A 27623-nucleotide genomic window follows, 5' to 3' on the forward strand; every position below is an offset into this window, starting at 1 on the left:
AGGAGCTTGTTGATATTGTTGATCGATTTGCCTAGGCTGGTATTGTTGTTGGAAATTGTTAGCTTTAGACCCATAATTCAAATTTGGATGATCCTTCCATCTTGAATTGTACGTGTTTGAGTATGAATAATATCTTCTTTGTGGTGGCCCTGAGAATCCTCCAACAACATTAGCATGTTCATGAGTCTCATCTTGAAGTGTTCGACATGAATTGTGGATGATTTATTTTGACGCAAAAACCACAAGCCTTCACTTGTTGAATATTTCAAACAACCGATTTTTCCACTAAAGCAGTTTGATTATTCAAACGTTGGTTAATGAAAAAGACACTTACCTTAATAATTTTTCTTGGCATATCATCTAGGCTAGTTCCAAATTGTTGCGTGTTGGCAGCCATATTAGAAATTAAATTCCTTGTCTCTGAAGGGGTTTTATGCACCAACGCACCTCCACTAGCAACATCAATCATATTCCTATCCATGTTAGATAACCCTTTATAAAAATATTGAACTAAAAGTTACTCAAAAATTTGATATTAGGGACAACTAGCACACAATTGCTTAAATCTCTCCCAGTACTTATGAAGAGTTTCTTAATGATATTGTCGGATCCCACATATGTCTTTCCTTATAGTGGCAGCTCATAAGGCAGGAAAAAACCTTTTCAAGAAATTGTTTTTTTCATTTCAATCCAGGTGGTTATTGAACCAGAAGGTAAGTAGTACAACCAATCCTTAGCTTTTCTAGACAAAGAGAATGAAAAAGCTCTTAACTTGATTTGTTCATCGGTCACACCTTGTGGCCTCATTATTGAGCACACCATATGGAACTCCTTAAGATGTTTATAAGAATCTTCACCTACAAGACCATGGAAAGTGGGGAGTAAATGAATCAAACTAGATTTTAATTCAAAAGCAACATCAATATTTGGAAATTCAATGCATAATGGTTGTTGGTTCAAATCTGGCGTTGCTAAATCTTTTAAGGTCCTTTCGTTAACATTATTAACATCCATGGTTTCTTCTTTAGGCTCAAATAATTCAATTAAATCTATACTAGGAGATGGAAAAGATGATACTCTTTGAGAACAGTGTTTGACTTTCTTCCTCAATCTACGAGTTGTCTTATCAATCTCAGGATCAAATTGAAATTCACTTGTACAAGTGGATTGAGGCATAAAATAAACAACCAAGAGATTAAGGGGAAAAAGTTCCAAAAAATAAATAAATAAATAAAGCAAAAGAAATAAATCTAAAAGAACCAATCTCTGGCAACGACGCCAAAATTTTATGGTTGTTGAATCCACCAAAGTCAATCATTTTCTTAATTGAATCTATAATAGCAGTGAGTAGGGTCGAATCCATAGTGAAGATTTATTCCTTAATAAAATTGGGGGGGGGGGGGTTTGAATCAAGAAACTAAAGAACAAATAAAACAAACAGCATATGTAGTAATTAATAAGAAAATAAAAATAACAAAAACTTTCAATCAAGATTTAATTTAAGTATTAATTCTCTCAATTAATCATTGACTCAAAGACAAAATCTTTAATTTCAGGTAGATTGGTCATGGTCATTGACGATTAGTCCTCTAACAACAAATCTTTCCCTACTTCCTCAATAACCTTTGGATCCGTCCTTTGAGTTATTTCCCTAATCAATAAATTTAACTTTCAAATATGTCCTACTTTGAGTTATGCCTATTAATCGCATCAATTTTAAAGACCTAATCTCTAGCCAATAAACCCGAAAAAGCTTTGTTTACTTAAATTATGGCATACATCCTAGCAAACTCTCTAAGGCATTAATTACCCATTCAAGGATGCTATTTGTCACTTATACTAGAATAATCAATAAATTACTATTTGAATTGACTAACTATTGAATTACTCATTAATCAATAGGCCTCAAAAACATAATGAACATGAAAAATGTATAAATACCCAAGAATTAAAGAAAATTAATTACTCAGAGTCTCATAATTGTCAAAAATCAAATTTCTATCAATCTTGAGTGAAAAATAGAATTAGCTAAATATTGGAAAGAAGAATAAAGAAATGAAAAGAAAAAAAATTTTGTGCCCTCTTCCTTAGAACTATGGCCTCCTCTTGTTGTGGTGTGTATTGTCTAATATCAGGAAACATCTTCCTTCTTATAAAGGTTTCTTGTCAATTCTGCATCATTTCCAATTTTGTCATTTCCATTGTTCTCTTTAGCAATGCAATTCTTCCCAATTCAGTTGTTTCATTACTTCCTCCTTGCCCATTTAATGGTTTCCATTCTTCCTCTTTGTCTATTTGATTGTTTCCATTCTCTTTCTTGCTAATGCAACGGTTTCTAATTTAGTCACTTACCAATTTAGCTTCTTCCTTAGATGTTCGATCGCAAGAGGGAACGGAATCTTTGTTTGTTGAATTGAGACATTTTATGAACATCCTCCAGATTTGGACAAAATCAAATCTCTAGCTTTGGACATAATCAAGTCTTCCATTTTAATTTGGGCATAGTTATTTGATTTGATTTAAAAATGTGGCGCTATGGTTTTAAACCATTCTTTTTCTGGACTTGATATCCAAATACTCTAATCTATCCATATAATAAAATCCAGATAAACAACCAATTAAACTCATTAAAAAACAAATGATTTGATATAATATTAATCCAATTAAGCGACCTATCATCCTCGCAAGCTAGGCTTTGTGGCCCACCAAATATGAAGAATTATCTCATGTTATTGTTCGCATTACTATAGCGTGAATAATAACTTTTGGTTCAGCTGCATAAATTTCTCCCTCACTTATAAAATAAAAAATAAATAAAAATTGAAAAAGAATTAAAAAACTATTGATAAGCACATTTATGTGTGAAATCTTAGGGCATAAAGCATGCATTTTACACACTTAGAGTGGAGCTACCTTGGGTTTTATATTGTTTTTTGTAGATTTTAAGACTTTTCAAGATTTAAGCAAATATTTAGAGTTTTGGGTATGAAACATGCAATTTTACACTTCAAGAGATCTGTTCAAATTCTCAAGTGCGAAAATGGGCCTGACTTGGAGCATGATGGGCTAGAGATGTGATTATGGGCCTAACTCCAAAATATTTTAGAGATAAAGAAGCAAATTTTTATCTATGGCTGAAATTAGAAATTATCAATCAAATCTACAGAGATATTATTGAGAGAGTCCTAATGGAGAAAAAGAGTCATTGCATACCTCAATATCTTATTTCCTATTTGGGACTTGGTCAAAGAAAGAAAAAGAATTATATTCAGTGAAGGAAGAAGAAAAAAATCCCGTTTTTGAATGTCTCTGTCTAGTTTCAATCAAACCCGTCATCGAACGATCATCCAGTGTTCGATTTGGCTGATTTTTGGAGAAGAACTTCATGACTTCTAAATCCTCAAATCCAACGGTGGAATTGTGCATTTGAAACCTTCAAGTCAGTCCGATTGGTATGACAAAACCCTAATTGGTTGAGTCAGATAGGAACTTTGAGTTTGATTCAAACTCTATCGAGATTCATATCCCATGTAAACTCTATAAAAAGAGAGCATTCTCCATTAAGGGAGAAGGTGTTTTAGAGCTTAGGAGAAGCACATTTTCTTTTCTCTTTGGTTTATTTAGGCTTTCTTTAGCTTTCTTTGATTGCTTTTGTGAGATTCTAACTTCTAGATTGATTTAGGTTTAATTTTTCTATGTAATGCAATTTCAAGTTCAAGTTTCAAGTTTAAGGATTCGTTTTTCTCTGGGTCTAGCAATTGCAGATCTGGTTGTTAGGGTTGGTTGAGATGCGAATCGTTTGTTCAATTCGCAAGTAAGTTACCTTCTTCAATAATCTTCTCTCCTCCCACCATTCCCGCTTCTATCTACCCCCTCCATATTCTTAATTTAGGATTTACTTTCAACATTTATTTATTGTTCTCACGTTCCCTTGGTCGTTGACCAAAGATGCCTAAAGTCGTGTCTCTCTTTGGTTAAAGTTTCCATTTTACTTTTATTGCTTTGATTATTTCCTTTATGCAATTTCGTTTTATTTAATATACGTTCCCCCGATCGGTAGACTGTAAGCTACGGCAAAGGGTCCATGGTTAAAGTCATTATAATTATAATCCCCTTCCTTAGATTCAGAGCTGACACTCGGATCACTTCCCTTTTATTTTTATTTTCATTATTAGCATTTTTTCTGCCTTTTATAAATTATGCGTTGGTTTATTTTTCATCTCAATTCGATTAAATTAGATATATGGATTAGGACCGCTCGTTTAGTTTAATTAATTAGTTAACAAATTTGAATCATTGCATTCTCGCATTATCATTAAGAGGTTAAATTCTAAAGTGGCATATCTCCTTGAGTTTGACCAGTTAGTTACACGATACCGTGCGCTTGCGGTTACTTTTAATCTTACAAACAAGTTTTTGGCGCCCCACACTTAGAGTAAGCTTGTCCTCAAGCAAAAATAAAAGAAAAATACAAATACAGGTAAGAAACTAATGCAACAAAATAAATCCTAACTTACTTTCGTAGGAATCACAGTTACATTTAGCATGTATAACAAGACTTTAAACCACTAGGTTACCCCTAGAGGACGAGTTTTTTCTTGTAGATGTTTGCAGAGAATATACATTCAAAATTCCAATTTAGCTCAAAATAAACATTGCAAATTCCAACTCTAACAATTGGTAAGTACTCATACGGGATCAATAGTTATGACAATTTTCCTCACCATTGATTTAAGATCCCCCACACTTGAAGTTTGCTACCCCATATTGATTCTTGAGATTAAGCATATATCTCAATCAAATACTCACCTTATATCTTTCAAGTGCACCTCTCCTTTAAGCAAAACCACACATAAAGTAAGGGGACCAAGGACTAAGGACCAAACATTTCTACCAAGGCATTGATGACACTTGCATTTATTTCTCCCTTTTTTTTATTTCTTTCTTTTTTCTTTGAGTAGTGAACTCTACTTTACTCTACTACTGTTGGCTTGAATGACATGTGGAGCAAACACCAGAAACCCAAGTTACTTTGTAGCTTTGCTTTGCATATGCCCACATAGACAATGATGCTAGAGTTCTTTTCAATAATCTCATTCCTAGGAGTTTCGATCAAGTCACCTCAATTCCTGAGTCAGAGTGCCCTGTCCAGTTCCAAGGAATTCAACTTTCACTTTCTACTCTCCTGTTTTTTTTTCATGCCAAAAAAATTGTTCTCAACTCCTAGCCAAAGAAACAAGGGCCCACAAAACTCATTAATGGTCCAACGCCTTAAGTTAAGGGCCTTTTATTTTTCTAAGGAAAGTCCCATCTCAACATATATATACAAATTACCTTCCTCTCAATAGGGTTTTTATGGGTTCATGATGGGTACCAAAATCACTCTCATTTCACACATCATAGCAATTGAAAAAATATGTATACTAACCAAAAGTCAAAGTTAAAATCTACAAAGAAGCTATTCCCCCCCCCCCCCACACACACACACACTTAAGTAATGCAATATCCTCAATGCATGCATGAAAAGAAGAATAAGGGCAAGGCAAAAGAGGGCATACCTTGGAGTTTTTCAATTACCAGTGTAACAAGGCTCATATAGATCAATGACCTCTACACTATCAACACTTGGCATTTCAAAGAAAGGCTTTAAACGTTGACCATTCACTTTGAAATTTTGGCTAGAATGAGGATCAATTATTTCCACAGCACCATGGTTAAAAACATGGTGAATAATAAATGGACCTTCCCATCTAGTTCGCAATTTTCCTGGGAACAAATGCAGCCGAGTGTTGCATGTTTGTGAAATTTAAATGTAACCGCAAGCGCACGGTATCGTGTAGCTAACGGGTCGATCTCAAGGAGATATGCCACTTAGAATTGAACTTCTTAATAGTAATGCGAGAGTGGAATGATTCAATTTTTGTTAACTAATTAACTAAACTAAACGATCCTAATACATATATCTAATGCAATCGAATTGAAACGAAAAATAAATTAAAGACAATCAATGCATAAATAAAAGATAGGGAAAAAATGTGAACAATAAAAATAAAAGGAAAAGGGAAGTGATCCGAGTGTCAGCTCTGGATCGAGGGAAGGGGAATATAATAATAATGACTTTGACCATGGACCATTTGCCGTAGCTTACAGTTCACCGATCGGGGGAACGGATATTAAAGAAAAAAAACAGTGTAGAAAGTAAATAACAAAGCAATAAACAAAACAATAAAAGGAAAAGGAATCCTTAACCAAAGAGAGGCACGACTGTAGGCATCTCTGATCAAGGATCCAGGGGAAGGGAGAACAATAAATAAATCCTGAAAGTAAATTGCAGAAAGTAAATAACAGAAAGTAAATTGCAGAAAGTAAAATGGAAACCTTAACCAAGAGAGGCACGACTGTAGGCATCTTTGATCAAGGATCCAGGGGAAGGGAGAACAATAAATAAATGCTGAAAATAAATCATAAATTAATAATATTGAGGGTTAGATATAAGCGGGAATGGAGGGAGGAGAGAAGATTATTGAAGAAGATTACTTACTTGCGAATTAAACAAACGATTCGAATCTCAACCAACCCTAACAACCAGATCTAGATCTGGAATGATCTAGATATGCAATTGTTAGACCCAGAGAAAAACAAATCTTAAAACTTGAAATTTGAACTTGAATTGCATTACATAGAAAAATTAAACCTAAACATTCAATCTAGAAATTTAAATCTCACAAATGCAAGCAAAGAAAACTAGAGAACGCCTAAATAAACTAAAGAGAAAAGAAAGAGTGCTTCTACTAAGCTCTAAAACACCCCCTCCCTTGATGGAGTATGCTCTCCTTTTATAGAGTTTACATGGGATATGAATCTTGACAGAATTTGAATCAAACTCAGGGTTTCTATCTAACTCAACTAATTAAGGTTTTGATGTACTAATCGGATTGACTTAGAGAGATCAAATGCACAATTCCACCATTGGATTTAAGGATCAAGAAGTCGTGAAGCTCTCCACCAAAAATCAGCTCAATCGGACACCGGATGACGGCTTGATCAAAATTGAACAGAGACATTCAAAAACGGGATTTTTCCTTGTTCCTTATCTGAATATAATTCTTTTTCCTCTTTTTCTTTCTTTAATCAAATCACAAATAGGAAATAAGATATTGAGGTATGCAAGGACTCTTTTTCCATTTGGACTCTCTCAATAATATCTCTGTAGATTTGACTGATAATTTATAATCTCAGTCGTAGATCAAATTTGCCTTCTTTATCTCTTAAATATTTTGGAGTTGGCCCATAATCACATCTCTAGCCCATCATGATCCAGATCAGGCCCATTTTCACATTTGAGAATTTGAATGGACCTCTTGACATGTAAAATTGCATGATTTATATCCAAAACTCCAAATATTTGCTTAAATATTGAAAAGTCTTCAAATCTGCAAAAACAACATAAAACTCAAGGTAGCTCCACTCTAAATGTGTAAAATGCATGCTTTATGCCCTAAGAGTTCACACATAAATGTGCTCATCATTGCACAACAAAACCTTATCACCAATAGAAAATGATTTCCTAACAATATGCTTATCATGAAAGGTTTTAGTCTTAGCCTTATAAATCTTTGAATTTTCATAGGCTTCATTTCTAAGTTCCTCCAACTCAGATAGTTAGATGCGACGATGGACATCTGCATCGTCAAGAGCAAAATTCAACTTTTTGATTGCCCAAAAAGCCCAATGCTCTAATTCAACCGGTAGGTGACAAGCTTTACCATGCACTAAACGGTATGGGGATTGACCCAAATCCGTCTTATATGCAGTTTTGTGGGCCCAAAAAACATTAATCAAACGGTTTGACCAATCCTCACAAGTGGGGTTAACTGTCTTTTCTAAAATCTGCTTAATCTATCTATTCGAAACCTCTACCTAACCACTTGTTTACGGATGGTATGCAGTAGCAAGCTTATGGGTGATTCCATATTTTTTTTCATCAAGTCCTCAAAAGGCCAATTACGGAAATGCTTGCCCCTGTCACTAATCAAAGCACGAGGAGTGCCAAAACGAGAGAAGATATTTTCTCTTAAAAACTTGACTACCACTTTGTGATCATTTGATTTACAAGCTATGGCCTCTATCCATTTGCTCACGTAATCGACAGCCAACAGAATATATAGATTCCCGTAAGAATTAGGGAATGATCCCATAAAATCAATACCCTGGACATAAAAAATTTCAACAATTAAAATCGGATTTAGGGGCATCATGTTCTTTTTGGTCACTTGACCAAGGGATTGACAAGCTTTGCAAGCTCTGCAAAAGGAAAATGAATCCTTAAATATTGTAGGCCAATATAACCCACATTGAAGCACTTTTTTTGCAATTTTCCTAGACCCAAAATGACCCCCATAGGCATGATCATGGCAAAATGAAAGAACAGACATTTGTTCATGCTCAGTTACGCAGCGCCTAATGATTTGATTTGAACCCATTTTAAACAAGTATGGATCATCTCAGAAAAAATATTTCACTTATGAATGGAACCGATACTTATCTTGGGTGGACCAATGGAATGGGGTTTCATTGGTCACAAGATAATTGACAATATCTGCATACCAAGGTACCGTGTTTATTGACAACAATTGCTCATCTGAAAATGTCTCTAGAATTGGACTATCTTCCTTTCTAGAATTAGAAAGGCGGGATAGATGGTCTGCAACTAAATTTTCAGTTCCCTTTTTGTCCCTAATTTCTAAGTCAAACTCTTGTAGTAGCAAGACCCAATGAATGAGTCGGGATTTTGCATCCTTCTTCTGTAGCAAATATTTAATAGCTGAATGATCAGTGTAAACAATTACATGACTACCTATCAAATATGAGCAGAACTTCTCTAATGCAAACACAACAACCAAAAATTCTTTTTCAATTATCATATGGTTATGTTGTGCACCATTGAGGGTTCAACTTGCATAAGAAATCACAGTGGACATCTTATTTAGCCTTTGACCTACAACTGCCCCTAAAGCATAGTTAGAAGCATCACACATTAACTCAAAGGGTTTTAGCCAATTTGGTGCTTGTATTATAGGAGCGGTGGAGAGCTTCTCTTTCAATAGTTCAAAACATAGTAAGCACTCAGAGGTAAAATGAAAGAGGACATCTTTAGCAAGTAATGAAGTTAATGGTCTGGCTATCTTGCTAAAGTCCTTTATAAAGCGGCGGTAAAAACCAGCATGACCTAGAAATGATCTAACATCCTTGACACTCTTAGGTGATGGTAAATTAGAGATAAGATCAACCTTAGCCTCATCAACCATAATTCCTTCCTTAGAAACAATATGACCTAAAACTATTCCACTCTTCACCATGAAGTGACATTTCTCCCAATTAAGAACTAAATTTTTCGCTCTACTATGTTCAAGAATTAAGCGGAGATGATGAAGGCAATCAGAAAAGGTAGACCCATGAACAGAGAAATCATCCATAAATACTTCCAAATAATTCTTTACCATATCTGAGAATATGCTCATCATGCATCGTTGGAATGTGGCCGAAGCATTGCATAACCCAAAGGGCATGCGTCGATAGACATATGTTCCATACGAGCATGTGAATGTGGTTTTGTCTTGGTCTTCTGGTGCTATAGGGATTTGATTATAGCTAGAGTAACAACCATCAAGGAAACAATAATAAGCATGGCCGGCTAAACATTCTAACATTTGATCAATGAAAGGCAAAGAAAAATGATCCTTATGAGTGGCTGCATTAAGCTTCCGACAATCAATACAAACATGCCAACCCGTTTGAATACGAGTTGGGATGAGCTCATTAGTAGTGGATGTAACTACTGTGACTCCAGATTTTTTTGGAACAACTTGGACTGGGCTTACCCACTGGCTATTTGATATGGGATAGATAATTCCATTATCCATGCATTTCAACACTTCTTTGTGAACGACTTCTTTCATCACATGATTAGCTCTTCTTTGGGGTTCCCTAGAGGGTTTGGATCCATCAATCAAATTTATATGATGTTGAACTATGGAGGGACTAATTCCTTTAATGTCGGCCATTCGTCAACCTATGGCTTCTTGATTGTCTTTAAGCAAACTAAGAAGCTCATTCTCTTGGTCTTTGGTAAGATCAGAGGCAATGATTACAAGAAGAGTTTCACTGGGGCTTAGAAAAGCAAACCGAAGAGTCGAAGGCAAATGTTCAATTCGAATTGGGGGGCCTCAACCACAGACGGGACAGGAAGATTTCTAGACAACTTACCAAGTGGTTCATTAAATTGTTGCAAGCTCATCATATTAGGAAAAAAAAAATCACTCCCTATGTCCTCTAGTTCTTCCAAACAAGTGTAAAAATCATCCTCAAAACCTTTTTCAATGGAGAAATCAATATCATCAGAAATGCTTTGCAACATACTAATATTCTCATAAAAGTTTGGTTGTTTCCCCAACCTAAAGACATTGAATTCAATGGATGTATTCCCAAATGATAACTTCGAAAGACCATTTCGAAAATTAATAAGGGCATTGCTTGTAGTAAAAAAAGATATCCCTAATATCATAGGAATTTGGTCCGTAAGATTTGTAACTGGATGTGTGTCTAAGACAATGAAATCAACAGGAAAAACAAATTCTCCTACTCGAATTAACACATCTTCAATTATTCCATTGGGTATTTTAACAGATCTATCAGCCAACTGGAGAGTAACCAAGGTTGGTTTGAATTCCCCAAGACCCAATTGTTTATAAACGGTATATGGCAATAAATTAACATTAGCGCCCAAGTCTAGTAAAGCATGCTCTTTTTTTTTTATTATCACCAATAACACATGGAATTGTTGGACTTCCTGGATTTCTATACTTAATTAGGACTTTTTCTGAGAGGATTGAACTCACATTTTCCGTTAGAAAGGCCTTCTTTGGGACATTCGTGGTTTTCTTTTGAGTACACAAGTCTTTAAGAACCTTAGTATAAGAAGGGACTTGAGAAATAACATTTAAAAGTGGAATGTTGACACTCACATTTTTGAAAACTTCTAAAATTTTGTCAACATTTTCATTCCTTTTATTACTTACTAATATGCTAGGAAAATGGGCCTTAGGTACATAAGATCTTACATTTGAAGTTTGCTCTTTTCTCAAGGTTTCAAATAATGATTCATCAAATTTAGGTACCTCTAAAGGAATTGGTTCATCCTCAACTTCTACGGGTTCTTCAGATAAACCCTCATTAGGAGATACTTGAACATTCTCTGCATCACGATGGTCATTAATTTTTCTCTGATCAGTAATAGGAGATTCACCTGTTAAATACCATTTTCCACTTCTCAATGCATACACAGAAGTATTTGGCTCTAAAGAATAAGAGGTGGTTTCTACTTGGTTGACTTGATTTGGTAAATTTGGTGATCTTTGTTGAATTTGAGTCCTATGATTTAACTCAGGTTGGCTAGGCATTTTACCTTTTTCTCACTCAAACAAAGCACTTACAAGAGTGGAAATTTGTTTTTCCATATTATGCATAGAAGTCATAAAGGTGCTGGAAAGTATTTCTATATTATTCTCTAATGTAGAAAGACGAGAAAACTCTAAATTATTACCTCTATTGAAACCAGGTGGTGATTGATTTTGTACAATATGAGGCATACAAGGTACAATAGGTGGATTGACAGGCCTAGCTAAATTGACATTTTGAAAATTAAGGGCTTGAGGGAACTAGAAATTTTGATTATGAGAAAGTTGTGCACTTTGTTTTTTAGAGGCACCAAAGTGATTTTGCGCGGAATAATTGCTTAATCCATTTTGGATTTGCCCTTGAGACCATGAAAAGTTAGGATGATTCTTCCACCTAGGATTGTATGGGTTACTGTACGGGTTTAGAAACATCGCACTGACATTTTCATGTTGGCCTCCAGAATAGCTAGGGTACCTCAATTACAAGTATAGGAGACTGACACCATGCACACATAACAATAGATTTGTCAATAAAATGTGCTTGACTTGGTGGTGGTAGTGCAGCTTTAACTACCAAAGTCTCTAATTTTTTCAAAAGATTATTTATTTGTACTTCCTTATGAACTTGGCTATCAATAAAATATCCCCTACTGGTCCTTTCAGATTCTTGGGTTGACTCCCATTCTCTAGTTATATCGGCTAAGTCTAAAAGAAATTTACAAGCTTCGGAATCATCAATGAATGATGTAAATCCTGTGGGGCACATAGATTCCAAAAGTTGCTTTGTTTGATAATCGATACCCTCATAATTATTTGGCATAAATGTCATAATTCTATACCGTGGTGAGGCATTCTTGGAGAAGGTTTTGGAACCTCTCCATTACCTTAGCAAAGGACTCATTGGGTTTTTTACGAAATTGAAGAATATCATTTCTTATTTTATTCGTCTTAGAGAAAGGAAATAATTTCTTCAAGAATAGGACAATGAATTGTTCCCATGTGGTAATGCTATCTCGAGGCAAGCTATAAAGCCACTTTTTGACTTGATCCTTTAATGCAAATGTAATAAACCTAGACTTACATCATCATTAGTGAGTTGTTGCACTTTCATAAGGATACAAACCTCCTCAAATTCTCTAAGGAACAAATATGCATATTGATCAGGTAATCCATGAAATTGGGGTAACATAGACAGATGAGACTTATATTACCCCTCACTTCAGGTAAATGCATACAGGAAGGTTGTGCAGATCGGGTTAGATAAAATCTATTTCTAAGACTTTTAGGTAGAGGTAGGTCTTCCATGGTCAATGTAGACACTTGGACAATTCGATTTGTGGAATCACGAGTCCAGACATGCATGCACTAACCACCTAATGCAATTAAAGGCTCTTAGGAAATAAAGAGTTTTTTTTTTTTTCAAAAAAAAAATAAAGTAACTAAAGAATAAAAGAGAAAAGAAAAAAACAAAACAAAAAAGGAAAGTAGTGAATTTCCCCACCACAAAGATTGAAACAATGATTCCAAAGCCGTAAGGTTGCCGTATAGCTGAGTGCTATATAGATTTGACAGCAAAGGAATCCATATAGTCGAAGCCACCTGTAGTAGAATGGGGACTACTATACGTTTTTGTTTATACTTTAGTTAAGAGTAATGTCTTCGAAATTTTTTTTTTTTTTAATCACTTCGATTTACCTAAGAATGAAAAAAAAATGAACTAATACCTCCCCGACAACGGCGCCAAAAACTTGTTTGTGAAATGAACTAATCCCTTAATGGAGTATGCTCTCCTTTTATAGAGTTTACATGGGATATGAATCTCGACAGAGTTTGAATCAAACTCAAAGTTCCTATCTAACTCAACCAATTAGGGTTTTGGCGTACTAATCGGACTGACTTAGAGATATCAAATGCACAATTAGACCGTTGGATTTGAGGATTTAGAAGTTATGAAGCTCTCCTCCAAAAATCAGCTCGATTGGACATCGGATGACCGTTCGATTAAAAGACTTGATCGAAACTGGACAGAGACATTCAAAAACGGGATTTTTCCCTCTTCCTTCTCTGAATATAATTTTTTCCCCTCTTTTTCTTTCTTTGTCCAAGTCCCAAATAGGAAATAAGATATTAAAGTATGTGAAGACTCTTTTTCTCCATTAGGATTCTCTCAATAATATCTTTGTAGATTTGATTGATAACTTTTAATCTCAACCGTAGATAAAAATTTGCTTCTTTATCTCTAAAATATTTTGGAGCTAGGCCCATAATCATATCTCTAACCCATCATGTTCCAAGTCAGGCCCATTTTCGCACTTGAGAATTTGAACGAATCTCTTGATATGTAAAATTGCATGTTTTATACCCAAAACTCAAAATATTTGCTTAAATCTTGAAAAATCCTAAAATCTGTAAAAACAACATAAAACCCAAGGTAACTCCATTCTAAATGTGTAAAATGCATGTTTTATGCCCTAAGATTTCACACATAAATGTGCTCATCAACTACTCAAGTTTCATTAAAAAAACAAAGTCTGCCTCGATCACTCGATGGCACTGCAAAAACAAAATTTGATAGGTTGCTGCAGCATTGCTAATCACTGAGCAAGATATTACAAAAAAGAAAAAGGAAAGGAAGGGATAGAAGAAATAGAGAGGTCTTAGGGAGGAGAAAAAAAGCAGGAAAGAGAGACAAGGAAGTTGAAGAATCTACTGCGATAGAGAAGAGAATTACCCAGGTTTGGGTTCTCCTACCAAATAATGGGGGCCAAAATAAAGTAGAAAAAGGAATAAAAAAAATAGCAGGAAGCAGAGTGCAACTTGAGAAGAATCAAACTGGTAGTAGGAGAGTAAAGAAGAATCATATGAAGATGAGAAAAAAGAGAAGGCTTCTTTTCTTTATCTTTTTCTTTTCTTTTCTTTTGGGAATGGAGGGGGGGGGTTTGCTAGGAGGAATAGTGTAAATGCACATACAGAACCTAATAATCCCTGTCTTTATTATTCTTCTTCAAGCTGAATACAACGATTTGAATAGTAAAAGAAAATATTTCAGTAAAACCGCAACTCTTAACAATTTAAAGTAACTCTTACCAAAAAAAGAACAAATTAAAGTAACTAAAATTGTTCCTACGTATCTTATCCAAACTAAAATTCTACTTGCATTATTATCGCAATAAATAATAGCAAAATCCTACATTATCTCTAAAACTCCCTGATGTAAGATGAGCCCCAAGGTTTACCCAAGCATGTTGGTCGAACCCTATTGCAAGGGTATTTTTTGGATGTATTTTTTTTGATAGAAGTTTTTGGGTGTATTCAACTCTAGTTTATTGCTGGAATCTAGATTTTATAATTTTAAAAGAGTCCAGTCCATTTTCAATTCTTATTTGAGTTGTGTTTGACTTGGTTTCCATTTGTTAGCATGTGGATAAGATAACTCTTCTATAAAAAGGGTTCCTATCTTCTAGGTATTTGCTTTTGATCAGAATCTATCCTTGCCCCCCCCCCCCACCCCACCCCACCCCACCCCACCCCACCCTTTTTTATTTTGGTTGTGTTTGCTTCAGATTGGGATTCTAATCTGATTTAAGAGTCACATTTAAAGTGTTTTAGTTGGTTCCTTATCTTGATAGAATTAGTTGGACAAGGTTCCTCTCAACCGAAATAGATAGAATTAGCTCTAGTAACCAATTTTCCAGAGGGTGAGATCGAAGTTCGCACATCTTGAGGTTTCTAGTGATAACTTAACAGTTCTACATATAGGGGTATCAAATTTAGAGGCCACATGTTCTGATTATTGTCTTTCAGCATGGCGAGGTTTTCTGTTTCCTGGCACCAGATTTCTTGGATTTGTAATCCTAGATCCTTCACTTTGCTCATGCCTTGCAAAATGCCTCACACCATTGCCTCCTACATTGATCCAGCTTCTATGTTCCTTGTACTTTCAAAAAGAATATTGTCATTCTAAAAAGTCTTACATTCCAATCTATCTTGTTTAGTAATTCATTATGTAGCCCTACACACAATAAAGTGGGTGACCAAATGATTTTACATAGTCACATATACAGGAGATTGCGCTATGTATGTGGTTATCATTAGGGTTTGCAGTAAAGTCATGCTATATATGCAGCTCAGTTATCCATTTGTTTACATTATGCATGATTCTAGTGGGATTGTGTACTTTATTGTTACAGACCTTATCGTTTCTTTCAATCCATATAAAAAATAGCAAGTTAATATGAAAATAGAAAAAAACCATTTCTTGGAATGTGTATCCAAGTTTGAACTTAAAAGGAAAGAGTTGCAAAGTTGAAGGATGGAGTTATTGGAGAGGAACTTCATCCGAAGTCCTAGCAGTCCCACTGTTCAAATCCTCTTTGTCTATTCACAAGATAGGAAGATGTGCCAAGATGATTCATTAGAAGTACCATAAAATTTGCAGACTGGGTTGATTGCCGTCCATTTGGAAATGTTGTCTTAACAGGAAGCCCGACATTCATGATGAGACGTAAAAAAAAAACTTAGGATGAAGTGATAATTTTCAAAAGAATTTCCACCATCTTAACAGTAGAGTTTGCTTTTGTTTCAAAGATTGTAAAAGGCTATAAATTCTCAAGCCTCACAGAATCTTTTTTTCAGTTTTGAATAAACAAAGAAATTTGAGAGTTTACCGCCAAGGAGGTAGCAAGGTTTTTTTGAGGGGGACCTATGGATGTCTAAGTTAGTGCATTCTAGTTTGCAAAATTCAGTTCTAAATTCCAACATTCAAGCATCAAATTCAGCAAGAGATCTCAACACTTCAATTTTCAGCATTTCAGATCAAGAGTTTCCAGGTAAGTTGATAAGCAGAATCATAAGACAGAAAGAAAAGAAAAGAACAAGAAAAGAGAGGATACTGGAGAAGTTTCCAATCCTTTACAAGACTCTGAACCAACAACCCTTTAGCTCTTTCCTTCTCATCCCATGGTATTCGTGAACCCATCCCATATTTCCTTTATTTGGAAGCCCCCTTGGCTTAGCAAAATGACCCATGCCAAACCCAAAACCCTAAAATTATCCAAAATAATGAAATTCTGAAATCTCATGGATCTCTTCCTTGGTTTACATCACTCCCATGCAAAATAGCATCAGCCAATTCAAGCTGGTTTTGTTGAAGATATTCTTAACTTGTCCTTGGCCCTAAGGATACATCAGGCAAAGGTCTCAATAAAATTTGGTGTAACAAAATTTTAATACAAATTTGTAATGTAACAAATCTGGGAGATTTACTACACATGAACTGTCAGAATACCAAATAATCTTGTCCACATTGCAAATCTACTTGTTTTACAAGAAAAGTAACTGTAAAACAAAGCCACACCTACTTGTTTCGTAATTCTTTTTCTTCTCTAGTAAAAATATAAGCAAATTTTGTCTAAAAAAAGGCCAAAAGTGTCAACTTATGTGAACTTTTGGTCTAAAGAATTTTGAGATGAAAGGAGACCCTATTGGTTATAATCTGAATATGTTAAGGGGTTCTAACAGTGAGAACTGTGTTTATTAGCACATTTCTCATATTTTTAAAGGCAATTATTGATAGACATTAGAGAGCTGAGAAAAGCATAGCTGACTGCTACAGGGAAGAGTTATTTCACCAATTATGCCACATAGTTATACATATAGGCAAGGTGTAGGGAAACCCCATACACGAGCACCAAAAATCAAGGACACAGGTTTAGGTTATTTAAATTTTAATCAACCTACTTGTGGTTGTATTTCAGTCAATGTTTGGAGTTGTAATTACAATCAGAATCTTGTTGTAACTTTTCATGTGAATGGTAATGCTAAAGTAAATATGAGTTCGTTTTCAATTATGGGAGTCCTAGTTTGAGTCAGTAATTTTATTTCCTTTTGTCCAGCCATTAGGCTATGAATATGTTACAGCTCCTAAGGAGCTGACGATTTTGAGAATAAGAGAAGTTATTTGAGTTTTGTTTAGCCTCAGACAGCTATCAAGTTTCCCTCCCCTCTCTCAAGTTTTCGAGTTCTTCTAAGCTGTCTGGTTCAATTCTGTATATTTTTTTCTTTTTTCGCCAAAAGTTCATTTGTATTAAAAGTGAAAATGATGTACAATAGCAAGAGAATTAATCAGACAACATAGTTGCCCCAAATACACCCAATCTGATTGGTTCCTCTTAGATATAGAACCGATGCAAGCATTGAAGAAATAACTTAAGATATAAAAATCAATCACTTATGTCAATCAAAATCTAAAACTCAGATCGCCAGAAGCATCCAAGTCCAGCTCTTTCAAAATCATAGGCGACCAAGTTCCCCCTATCTGACATATTAACCTTGGTCTTAGCAGTCTTCTTCAGACGCCCTCTCTTTGCATGAACAGAAGCAGCATCACCTTGCACCTTGGAACCATCAAGCATCAAGCATCACTCTTCCTTCCTCATTCACAGTAGGAATCCTGTCTGATTGGGATAGAGTTCCCAAACCAACATGGACCCTAACCAAGTCAACCCCAATTTCCTTCAAATCCTTGTGGGCCACATGCTGCCCCACGTCAGCCAAATTCAAAACAAGAATCGTTTCCTCCACTTCCTCATCTTGCACCACCAAACACCCCTTGTTGTTGGGCCCCATTTCTTCCACCAAGTGAGAAAGAGTATGATTGCCATCAAAACTCTTCTCTTGCAACTAAATCATCCAACCCTAGACTCCCATTGTGCCCCTCCACCGAATTAAATATTGCACTTGAATTGGAATTCAATTTTCCTCCCCTGAATTTAATAATCTATTTCAATTTGAATTTGTTTGGAAGGGCAATTTAGGAAAGCGAAGTTCCATCGTTAGGCACAACTCTAGATAGGAAAGGAGGCGGCAATTAAGTGTTGTATACAAGGTTTAAAGTATCCCACGATACCATACGATACTAGCCAATATGTATCCATATTGGACACATACAATGCAATACATCACGATATGTTTCTTTATTGAATTGCACTAAAATACATTAGACAATACGATACAATACTCAATACGGGACGATACGTCTCTTAAAATCACATGACCGGTATAATACTCGATACCGATACTTTAAACATTGGTTCTATACTAATCGAACTTAGAGATGCTCTCCTATTTTGGTTCTACTTTGTTTCCTATATAGAATCAATTTGTAAATCAGCCTAGTGAAGTTATTTTAAGGAGTGCTCATGAGTTCTATTTGAACCTCCACAAAAAAATTCACCACTTCCATCTCCCCTCCTTCGTTCTTCACCTTATTCTTTCTCAAACTCACATGGTATCAGAGTTGAAGGTCTTCCCTTTCCTTCAGTCCTAAAATTACCTGTAGAAAGAAATCTAAAGAGAGGAAAGAGATAGTACCTGGTTTGAGAGTCATATTTAAAAAGAGTTAAGGGGAGGCAGTACCTTATGCTACACTCTTGTTGATGTTCCAATCGAAGGACAGAAGCAGCATCTCACACTCCAAACTATATACAATTTCTGGTTGAAGGTATGTTCTAGAGTTCAATCATTGGTGAACTGGGCTCGCATTGATAGAGGTTAGTACCCTTTTTGTGTTTTTCTTCAGGGGGAGAAGTATCTGATTGCTGTTTGCTTTGGTGGTTGCCGAAGTAGTGCAGGAATATTTTCCTTTTTCTGGTGGAGAAGTTCCTACAATCTAGCAGAAGTCTATATGATTTGGAGAAGAAAGGGTTTTAAGGTTGGCTCACTTACTGGTTCTGTTGGTTCACTTTGGTTTGACTGATTTTGAGTTAGATTGCTGGTTCAATCTGGTTCACTTTGCTTTGACTGGTTTTTAGTTAGTTTGCTGGTTCAATCTGGTTCTTTTTCTGGGATAAATTCTGATTTCTGGAATTAATTGAATTCTGTTTTCTGGAATTAATTGAAATCTGTTTTCTAGGACTGGTTCTCATTTCTAGGATTGATTTGATTTCTGAGATTAATTTAATTTGTCATAGTGTTAATTGTGTTTGGATAAGGGTGAAACTTAGATAAAAATACCATGACTGAAATTATTTCTTCATCCTCTCATTGGCTGACTAAGAAGAAATTGTAGGGTGTATCAAACTTCAACCAATGGAGGGTTATAGTTAAAATTGTTCTTACTGGATGGGGATAGACAGATCATTTGACTAAGACTGCACCTAAAGATGATTATACTTGGGCAAATTATTGATGCTTGTATACTTGGGCAGATGTTTAATTCCTTGACCGATAGTTTTGTTGATTTGGTTACTCACTTGCAAATGTGAAGGAATTTTGGGAGTATTTGGATGTGTTGTATTCTGGTCAGAATAATCTAGCTAGAATCTACGAATTGTCTCAAGAATTTTATCGAGTAGATAAGAAAGGTAGAGATATTACTCAATATTTTGTAGATTTTAAAAGAATGTATGAAGACTTAAACTCTATTCTACCTATCTCCTCTGATGTCAAAAACTATGCAAAATCAAATAGAGCAATTTAACTTAATTGACCTAAATGATGATCTGTATATTATTCAAAGTGTTTCTTCACAAGGCACAGTTCATCTCTGCAGGCCATCACCGAAGTGTATATACGCCATCCAAGGTCACCTACTGCCCCCTCTACCCCTACAGTTTCCACCTTTGTGCTGACTTCGCTTGCTGATCCTGAGGATGTCCCTACCACATCTGACCTTGATATTCCCATTGTTCCTCGGAAAGGTACTTGTCACTATGTTTAGTATCCCATTTCTAACTTTATTTCTTATTCTTCTTCATCCCCTGGTTTTTCTACTGCTCTACCGACTATAGAGACTTATCCTGTTCCTAAAAATTTTCTTGTAGCCTTATCTGATCCTGGGTGGGTCAATGCAATGAAAGAAGAATTAAGGCCTTAGAAGAAAATAAGACTTGCGATATTGTGCCTTTACCCTTAGGAAAGACTGCTATTGGTTGTCGGGGGATATTAGCAGTGAAAGTTGACCTTGATCATTCTTTAGCTTGCCTGAAAGCTCGTCTCGTTGCAAAGGGATATGCTCAAGTTTATGGAGTGGATTATGTAGATACTTCTTCTCCTGTTGCCAAGCTTACATCCATACGCATTTTGGTCTCTCTTACTGCTACTCACCAATGGCCCTTGTTTTAGTTGGATGTAAAGAATGCATTCCTTCAAGGAGATTTGCATGAGGAAGTGTATATGGAGCAACCACCTAGGTTTGTTGCTCAGGAGAGAAGGGTAAGGTTTGTCGCCTCCGTAAATCATTATATGGTCGTAAGCAGTCACCTCGAGCATGGTTTGGACAATTCACTTCTGTTGTAATAGAATTTGTGATCACTCGCAGAGAAAGTGATCACTTTGTATTCTTTAAAAACTCTGACACAGGTAGAATCTTTCTTGTAGTTATATTGATGATATTGTCATTACAGGAGATGACACTTTAGGAATTCATAGATTAAAGAACTATTTACAAGAGAAATTTCAGAACAAAGATTTGGGCAAGTTAAAGTATTTTCTAGGAGTTGAAGTCACCTAATCAACAATGGGCATCTTATTGTCTCAACAGAAGTATGTATTGGATTCACTCTTTGAATCAGAAATGTTGGGATCCAAACCCCTAGACACTCCCATGGAAACCAACTTAAAGTTAATGCCAGATGATGGACCATTCTTGACGATCCAAAGAAGTACAGAAGGCTTGTAGGGAAACTAAATTATCTGATTGTGACTTGACCTAACATTGCCTTTCCTTTTAGTGTTGTGAGTCAATTTTTGTCTGCCCCACGAAAGACACATTGTGATGCAGTTATTCAAATTCTACGATATTCTAAGAAAGCACCAAGACGAGGACTTCTTTACACTAATCATGGTCATAGAAATGTTGAAGGATTCTCTCATGTTGACTAGGCTTGATCACTTATTGATAGAAGATTGACTACAGGCTATTACACATTTGTTGGAGGAAATCTTGTGTTCTGATAGAGTAAGAAACAAACTGTGATAGCAAGATCAAGAGCAGAATCTAAGTATCGTGCTATGGCACAGGCCACATGCAAGATGATATGGATAAAACAATTAATCCACGAGTTAGGTTGATGACACATCAATAAAGTTATGGTGTGATAATCAATTTTTTGTTCATGAAGCACCCAATCCAGTTTTTCATGAATGTACCAAGCATATTGAAGTTGATTGCCACTTTGTTCGTGAGAAGTTACCACTAAGCATAATATCCCCTAGGCGTGTGAGGACTGGAGAACAACCCGCAAATTTATTCACCAAAGCTCTAGGGAGTGCAAGGGTTATCTATATTAGTAACAAGCTGGGCATGAGTCATACATATGTTCCAGCTTGAGGGGGAGTGTTACGAAGGGCAATTTAGGAAAGGAAGGTTCCATCGAGAGTTAGTGCAAGGCGCTAACTCTTGATAGGAAAAGGAGGCAGCAATTAGGTGTTCTATACCAATCAAATTGGGAGATGCTCTCCTATTTTGGTTCTACCATGTTTCCTATATAGAATCAACTTGGAAATCAACCTACATATAGTGAACTTTTTTTGAGGAGTGCTCATGAATTCTATCTCAGCTTCCACAGCAAAATCACCGCTTCCATCTTCTCCTCTCCTTCGTTCTTCACCTTATTCTTTTTCAAACTTACAAAATTCAAATTCTCCTCCACCGAATTTAATGTTGAATTTGAATTCAAATTTTCCCCAACCAGATTTAGAAGCATAAACTGAGGACTCTTTGGCACCTACTCCTCCATGATTGTCTCTCTATACTTCTCTTCCACAGACTGCGTTTTTACATTGCATTGCTGAACAGTATGTCCCTCACGATTGCATAAACTACATTTTTTAATTCCATCCTCATAAACAAATTTCTAAAGAAAGCTAATTACACAAGAGGAACCAGGTTCTAGACATTCAATCTGCACATCGTCAACTCTGGCAGCGTCATCATCCAATTCTGCAAGAATCCTTGCATAATGGCCAATAAAACCAAGCCTTGTTATCTTATCCAAGGACACCGACCTACCAACGGTCTTAGCAATCAAAGGCTGATCTAGGAAATGAACCCATTCAAGTTTGGACATCGGTTGATGGGAGTGAATGTTAAAATGTAGACACCACCTCTAGAAGCGGATTACCTGGTTTCAGACCTTTCACCCATGCCGCCAGACCTCAGCCGCATGTCTCCTTCACACTTTAACTGCAAAACTATAAACCACGACCAAGAAAATGAAGAACCACCCCCTAACTTAGTTTCCAAGCAGATCGAGCATGTTCCCTTATCACATCCATGGTAGTGCAAACCAAAATTGATTTCTTTGCCATTCGTACTCCTCTCCACCACAACTTTTGACATTGGGCACCACAGGCACAACCATGTCAACAGCACTAGCCTAGAAAAAGTCTTTTTCAAGTTGTGAGACCAAGCCAAACTAGAGAGGGTCTCAAGGGCTTGTTTGTTGACCATGATCTGTTTCCATCCCTAGCTTTACATGGTACCCTGGTAATAAGGCATACCGACAACAGGCCTGTCTCAATTGGGACTTCCATACTTTATTTATTAATTTTATTTTTTTTACTAGTAAGCAATAGGACTCCCATTCAATGTTACATGTTACTAGATGTGCGATGTGGGCATAGTTAGTAAATACACGTATTAATTGCCGTAGCTTCAATTGTGCTAGAAATTTTGCAACTTTAAGCATTCTAGTGGCTGTTCTTTGATCACAGCGAGTCAATTCTCAAATTATGCAATTATTTTTCTTCTAATCCCCTAATTTCACAAATGCCTCAACTTCCACTTTTTTCTATTTTTTTTTTTTACAAACCCTAGCAACTAAAAACCCTCCACAACCGTATTTCACCATTAGAAACCACTCAAATTCATCCAAGCCCAAAGTTTTCCTAATTCGTCTTTTAAGTTTCAAATTCAAGTAAGCTGCCCTTGGAAAACCTGCAAAAAATTTACTCTGCTCCTAACAAGTCCCTACAAGTTTTTTGTAACAATTCTGCCGACCCACATCTCACCATTAAAGCTGCTAAAACTTGGACGGAATTTCAGCTGACCATAAGGGATACTCTCCCATTTTTATAATCATCCACCAAGCTGATTGCCTCAAATTACCATTTTACCCTTCAGTCCTATTTCTATGATCCTCCATAAATCCAGATTTAACATCTGATCTAGTCATAACTTCCAAACATATGTTCTACCAACATTAACTTGACTAATCCTAACAATCACACCCTAACTTGCACCAAACCCTATCCATCAATTAGATTCCATTCTCATTATTACCCCAATTTATACTTCATTCTAGACACGCAATATTGTCTCCTAGTTGGTCTGCTACCCATCTCAGACTACATCAGGAATGGTTTGGATTGTCCATTCATAGAATAGCAGACTAAAATTTAACCTTTAATAAATGAGATACACTTCTGTGTATTCCAATCATTCTCTGGAGGTCTATATGCCCTCTTTGTTGTCCTTAATTGAAATCTTGTTTTTCTATTTGGATTGAGAACTTGACACATTAATAGGAACCTGTGGATTACATATCTACATAATTTTCACCCTATTTGACCTTTTCACATGGGGAAAAAGGACACATCTAGAAAGCCATGCTCAAATTTTGGGAAAAGAAAAACAAACAGATCCAATTGAGCAGAGAGATATACCTTTTGGCTATGTCCTGTACAGCAATATGTTACATCATGTCAGCAGGTTTGACGCATCTGTTTTGTAGTTTTTCCCACTGACCATCTTTTTTTGGTAGCATCCCGCTGACCATCCGTCAAGAGTTCTGTGGATTTGACTCCCAGAATTTTATGTGCCCACCATCAGTCAAGCATTTTACTTTAGATTGAAAATCCTCTTCAGACATGCGCCTGCGAGATGCACCATTTAGTTCCCACAAGTTCTTTGACTTTGTCAGGTCTGGTACTTTTTTCAAGGAAAAGCACCCCCTAAAATCCAGAAGTGCCAAAGATTCCAACCTGTTGCTTGCTCGAATCTCAGTTAGCTTCTTACAAGCATTCATTCGCAGCTCCTTCAGATTTTTTAAGCTTGATAATTCTGGTAATCTTTCCAAGGATTCACATCTACTAATGTCCAAATTCACTAAAAACTTCAATCTGTCCACACCATGAATCTCGGTTAGATTCTCACAGTCATTGATCTTTACAACCTTTAAGCTTTTTAAATTTGACAGATCAACTAATCTTTTCAAGGCGGCCCTGCAACCTTCAATATTCAAATTCACTAGGTTCTCCAATCTGTCCACACCATGAATCTCGGTTAGATTTGTGCAGTCATTGATCTTTAGAACCTTCAAGCCTTTTAAATTTGACAGATCAACTAATCTTTTCAAGGCCCTGCAGCCTTCAATATTCAAATTCACTAGGTTCAGCAATCCGCCCATACCATGAATCTCACTTAGACTCTTGCAGTCTCTAATCTTTAGACCCTTCAAGTTTTCACATCCACTAATATCCAAATTCACTAAAAAATTCAATCCGTCCACACCATGAATCTCGTTTAGATTCTCACAATCATTGATCTTTACAACCTTCAAGCATTTTAAATTTGACAGATCAACTAATCTTTTCAAGGCGGCCCTGCAACCTTCAATATTCAAAATCACTAGGTTCTCCAATCTGTCCACACCATGAATCTCGGTTAGATTCGTGCAGTCATTGATCTTTAGAACCTTCAAGCCTTTTAAATTTGACAGATCAACTAATCTTTTCAAGGCCCTGCAGCCTTCAATGTTCAAATTCACTAGGTTCACCAATCCACCCATACCATGAATCTCACTTAGACTCTTGCAGTCTCTAATGTTTAGACCCTTCAAGTTTTCACATCCACTAATATCCATATTCACTAAAAACTTCAATCCGTCCACACCATGAATCTCGGTTAGATTCTCACAGTCATTGATCTTTACAACCTTCAAGTTTTTTAAATTTGATAGATCAACTAATCTTTTCAAGGCAGCCCTGCAACCTTCAATATTCAAATTCACTAGGTTCTCCAATATGTCCACACCATGAATCTTGGTTAGATTCATGCAGTCATTGATCTTTAGAACCTTCAAGCCTTTTAAATTTGACAGATTAACTAATCTTTTCAAGGCCCTGCAACCTTTAATATTCAAATTCACTAGGTTCTCCAATCCGTCCATGCCATGAATCTCGCTTAGACTCTTGCAGTCTCTAATCTTTAGACCCTTCAAGTTTTCACATCCACTAATATTCAAATTCACTAAAAACTCCAATCTGTCCACACCATGAATCTTGGTTAGATTCTTGCAGTCATTGATCTTTAGAACCTTCAAGCTTTGTAGATTTGACAGATCAACTAATCTTTTCAAGGCCCTACAACCTTTAATATTCAAATTCACTAGGTTCTCCAATCTGCCCACAACATGAATCTCGCTTAGCCTCTTGCAGCCTCTAATCTTTAGACCCTTCAAGGTTTTTAACTTTGACAGATCAGGTAATCTTTCCAAGGACTTGCAACCACTAATATTCAAATTCTCTAAGTTTTCCGATGTGTCAACACCATAAACATCAGTTAGTTTCTTGCACCCTTCAATCATTAGATCATTCAACTTGTTTAAGTGTGACAGATCTGGTAATCTTTCAATGGCTACGCATCCTGCTATCTTCAGTTGTACCAAGGACTCCAATCTGTCAAGGCCTGGAATTTCTATTAACTTCCCACAATCATAAATCTCTAATTGCAACAATTCTTTTAAACTTGAAAGATCAGGTAGTCTTTCCATCAAATAGCACTGACTGATTCGAAAATTCTTCAGGTTCTTCAGGGTTGAGATATCCAAAAATGTTTCCAACGATGTAGCCTTGCTAATTGATAATGTTTCCATGTATTCGAAGTCCTCAATGCACTCAATCTCGGACAATTCTGGACATTCTTTGATTTTTAGTATCTTCAGCCTTTTCAAATCCGACAGATTTGATATCTTTCTTAATGATTGGCAATACTCTATCTCCAACTCCTCCAGAGAGTCCATATGTTCACCTTCAAAATCAGATATGACGCTGTTTCTATGGAGCTTCAAAGTCCTTAGATTTTTTGAGCCTGCCAGTTTTGGTAATTTTTTTAGGGGACACCACTTAATACCAAAGTCCACCAGGGAGTCCAAATTCTTTTCAGTACCTTCAATTTCTTCTAGGCTGCTGCAACCATCAAGAAACAATCTTTTTATATTTCCCAAGCCTCCCTCGGTACTTGATAATTTTACCATTGACTCACAATAACTAGCATCTAGGGTAGTCAAACTTGAGGGAAGACCTGAGACGCTTAGAAGCTTCTTGCATTCCCGAAGGCACAACTGCTCTAGGTTCTTTAGGCTTGAAAGTAATGGAAGTGATCTTAATGACAAGCAAAAAGAAGCATCAAGAGATTTTAAGGTAGAAGGAAGATCTGAAACTGATTCAAGACAGCTGCAATTACTTATATCAAGTGATTCAAGAGAAGTCAGCTGACTAATTTCACTTGGGAGATCCACTAGTGTGTTGCATGAGTGAAAATCAAGTCTTTGCAGGCCAGTTAACTTAAAAATTTCAATTGATAGATCCACTAGACTCATGCAACCACCTAAATGAAGCTCTGTCAAGGATATCATGCGGCCCAATTTCTCTGGCAGCCTCTTTAGATTTCTGCAGTGTTCTAAACAGAGTATTTTGAGAGATGTCAACTGCGAAATTTCACTTGGGAGATCCACCACTCTACAACAGTCCCTCATATATAATGTGACTAAATTCTTGAGATAACCGATGGATTTATTGATCCCATCCAAATTTAGACAGCCACTAAGAATCAATGCCTCCAAGTGTCGAGGAAGATTGGGAAGTGATTTGAGTCTAACACAGCCACCCAAATCAAGTTTGGTCAATTTGACCAAGAGGTCCAATTTCTCTGGCAGGTTAATTAGACTTATACACCCACTCATGTCCAATGTGACCAAATTTGCAAGATGACAAATAGATGTATTAATCTGATCCAACTTCGAACAGTCTTTAAGTATCAATACCTCCAGGAGTTGATTTGCTGAAACATCAAAAGTACCATATAGTTGATGACAAGACTCAAGAATTAGAACTTTTAGATTCACTGCCATCTGCAAAATAACATAAATATTAATAACTTAGAAA

General features: G+C 36.2%; 1 protein-coding gene across 5 annotated transcripts in view; it reads right to left on the reverse strand.

The window, feature by feature from the left end:
• Positions 1-802: 802 nt before the first annotated feature.
• LOC149005150 (uncharacterized) overlaps positions 803-27623 on the reverse strand; it is a 41361-nt gene continuing 14540 nt past the window's right edge. For 3 of the 5 annotated variants that reach the window (XM_089167857.1, XM_089167858.1, XM_089167860.1), the window contains exon 4: positions 15010-27589. In XM_089167857.1, coding sequence (XP_089023983.1) covers positions 24239-27589 — 3351 coding nt within the window. In that variant the 3' untranslated portion in view covers positions 15010-24238. Of the gene's footprint in view, positions 858-15009; positions 27590-27623 lie in introns of those variants that run through there. The other 2 variants (XR_016175478.1, XR_016175477.1) reach the window with 2 other exon arrangements.

Source organism: Hakea prostrata, chromosome 9 (genome assembly GCF_041222555.1).
Source record: "Hakea prostrata isolate BN-2017 chromosome 9, UWA_Hpros_2, whole genome shotgun sequence".
Classification (NCBI taxonomy): Eukaryota; Viridiplantae; Streptophyta; class Magnoliopsida; order Proteales; family Proteaceae; genus Hakea; species Hakea prostrata.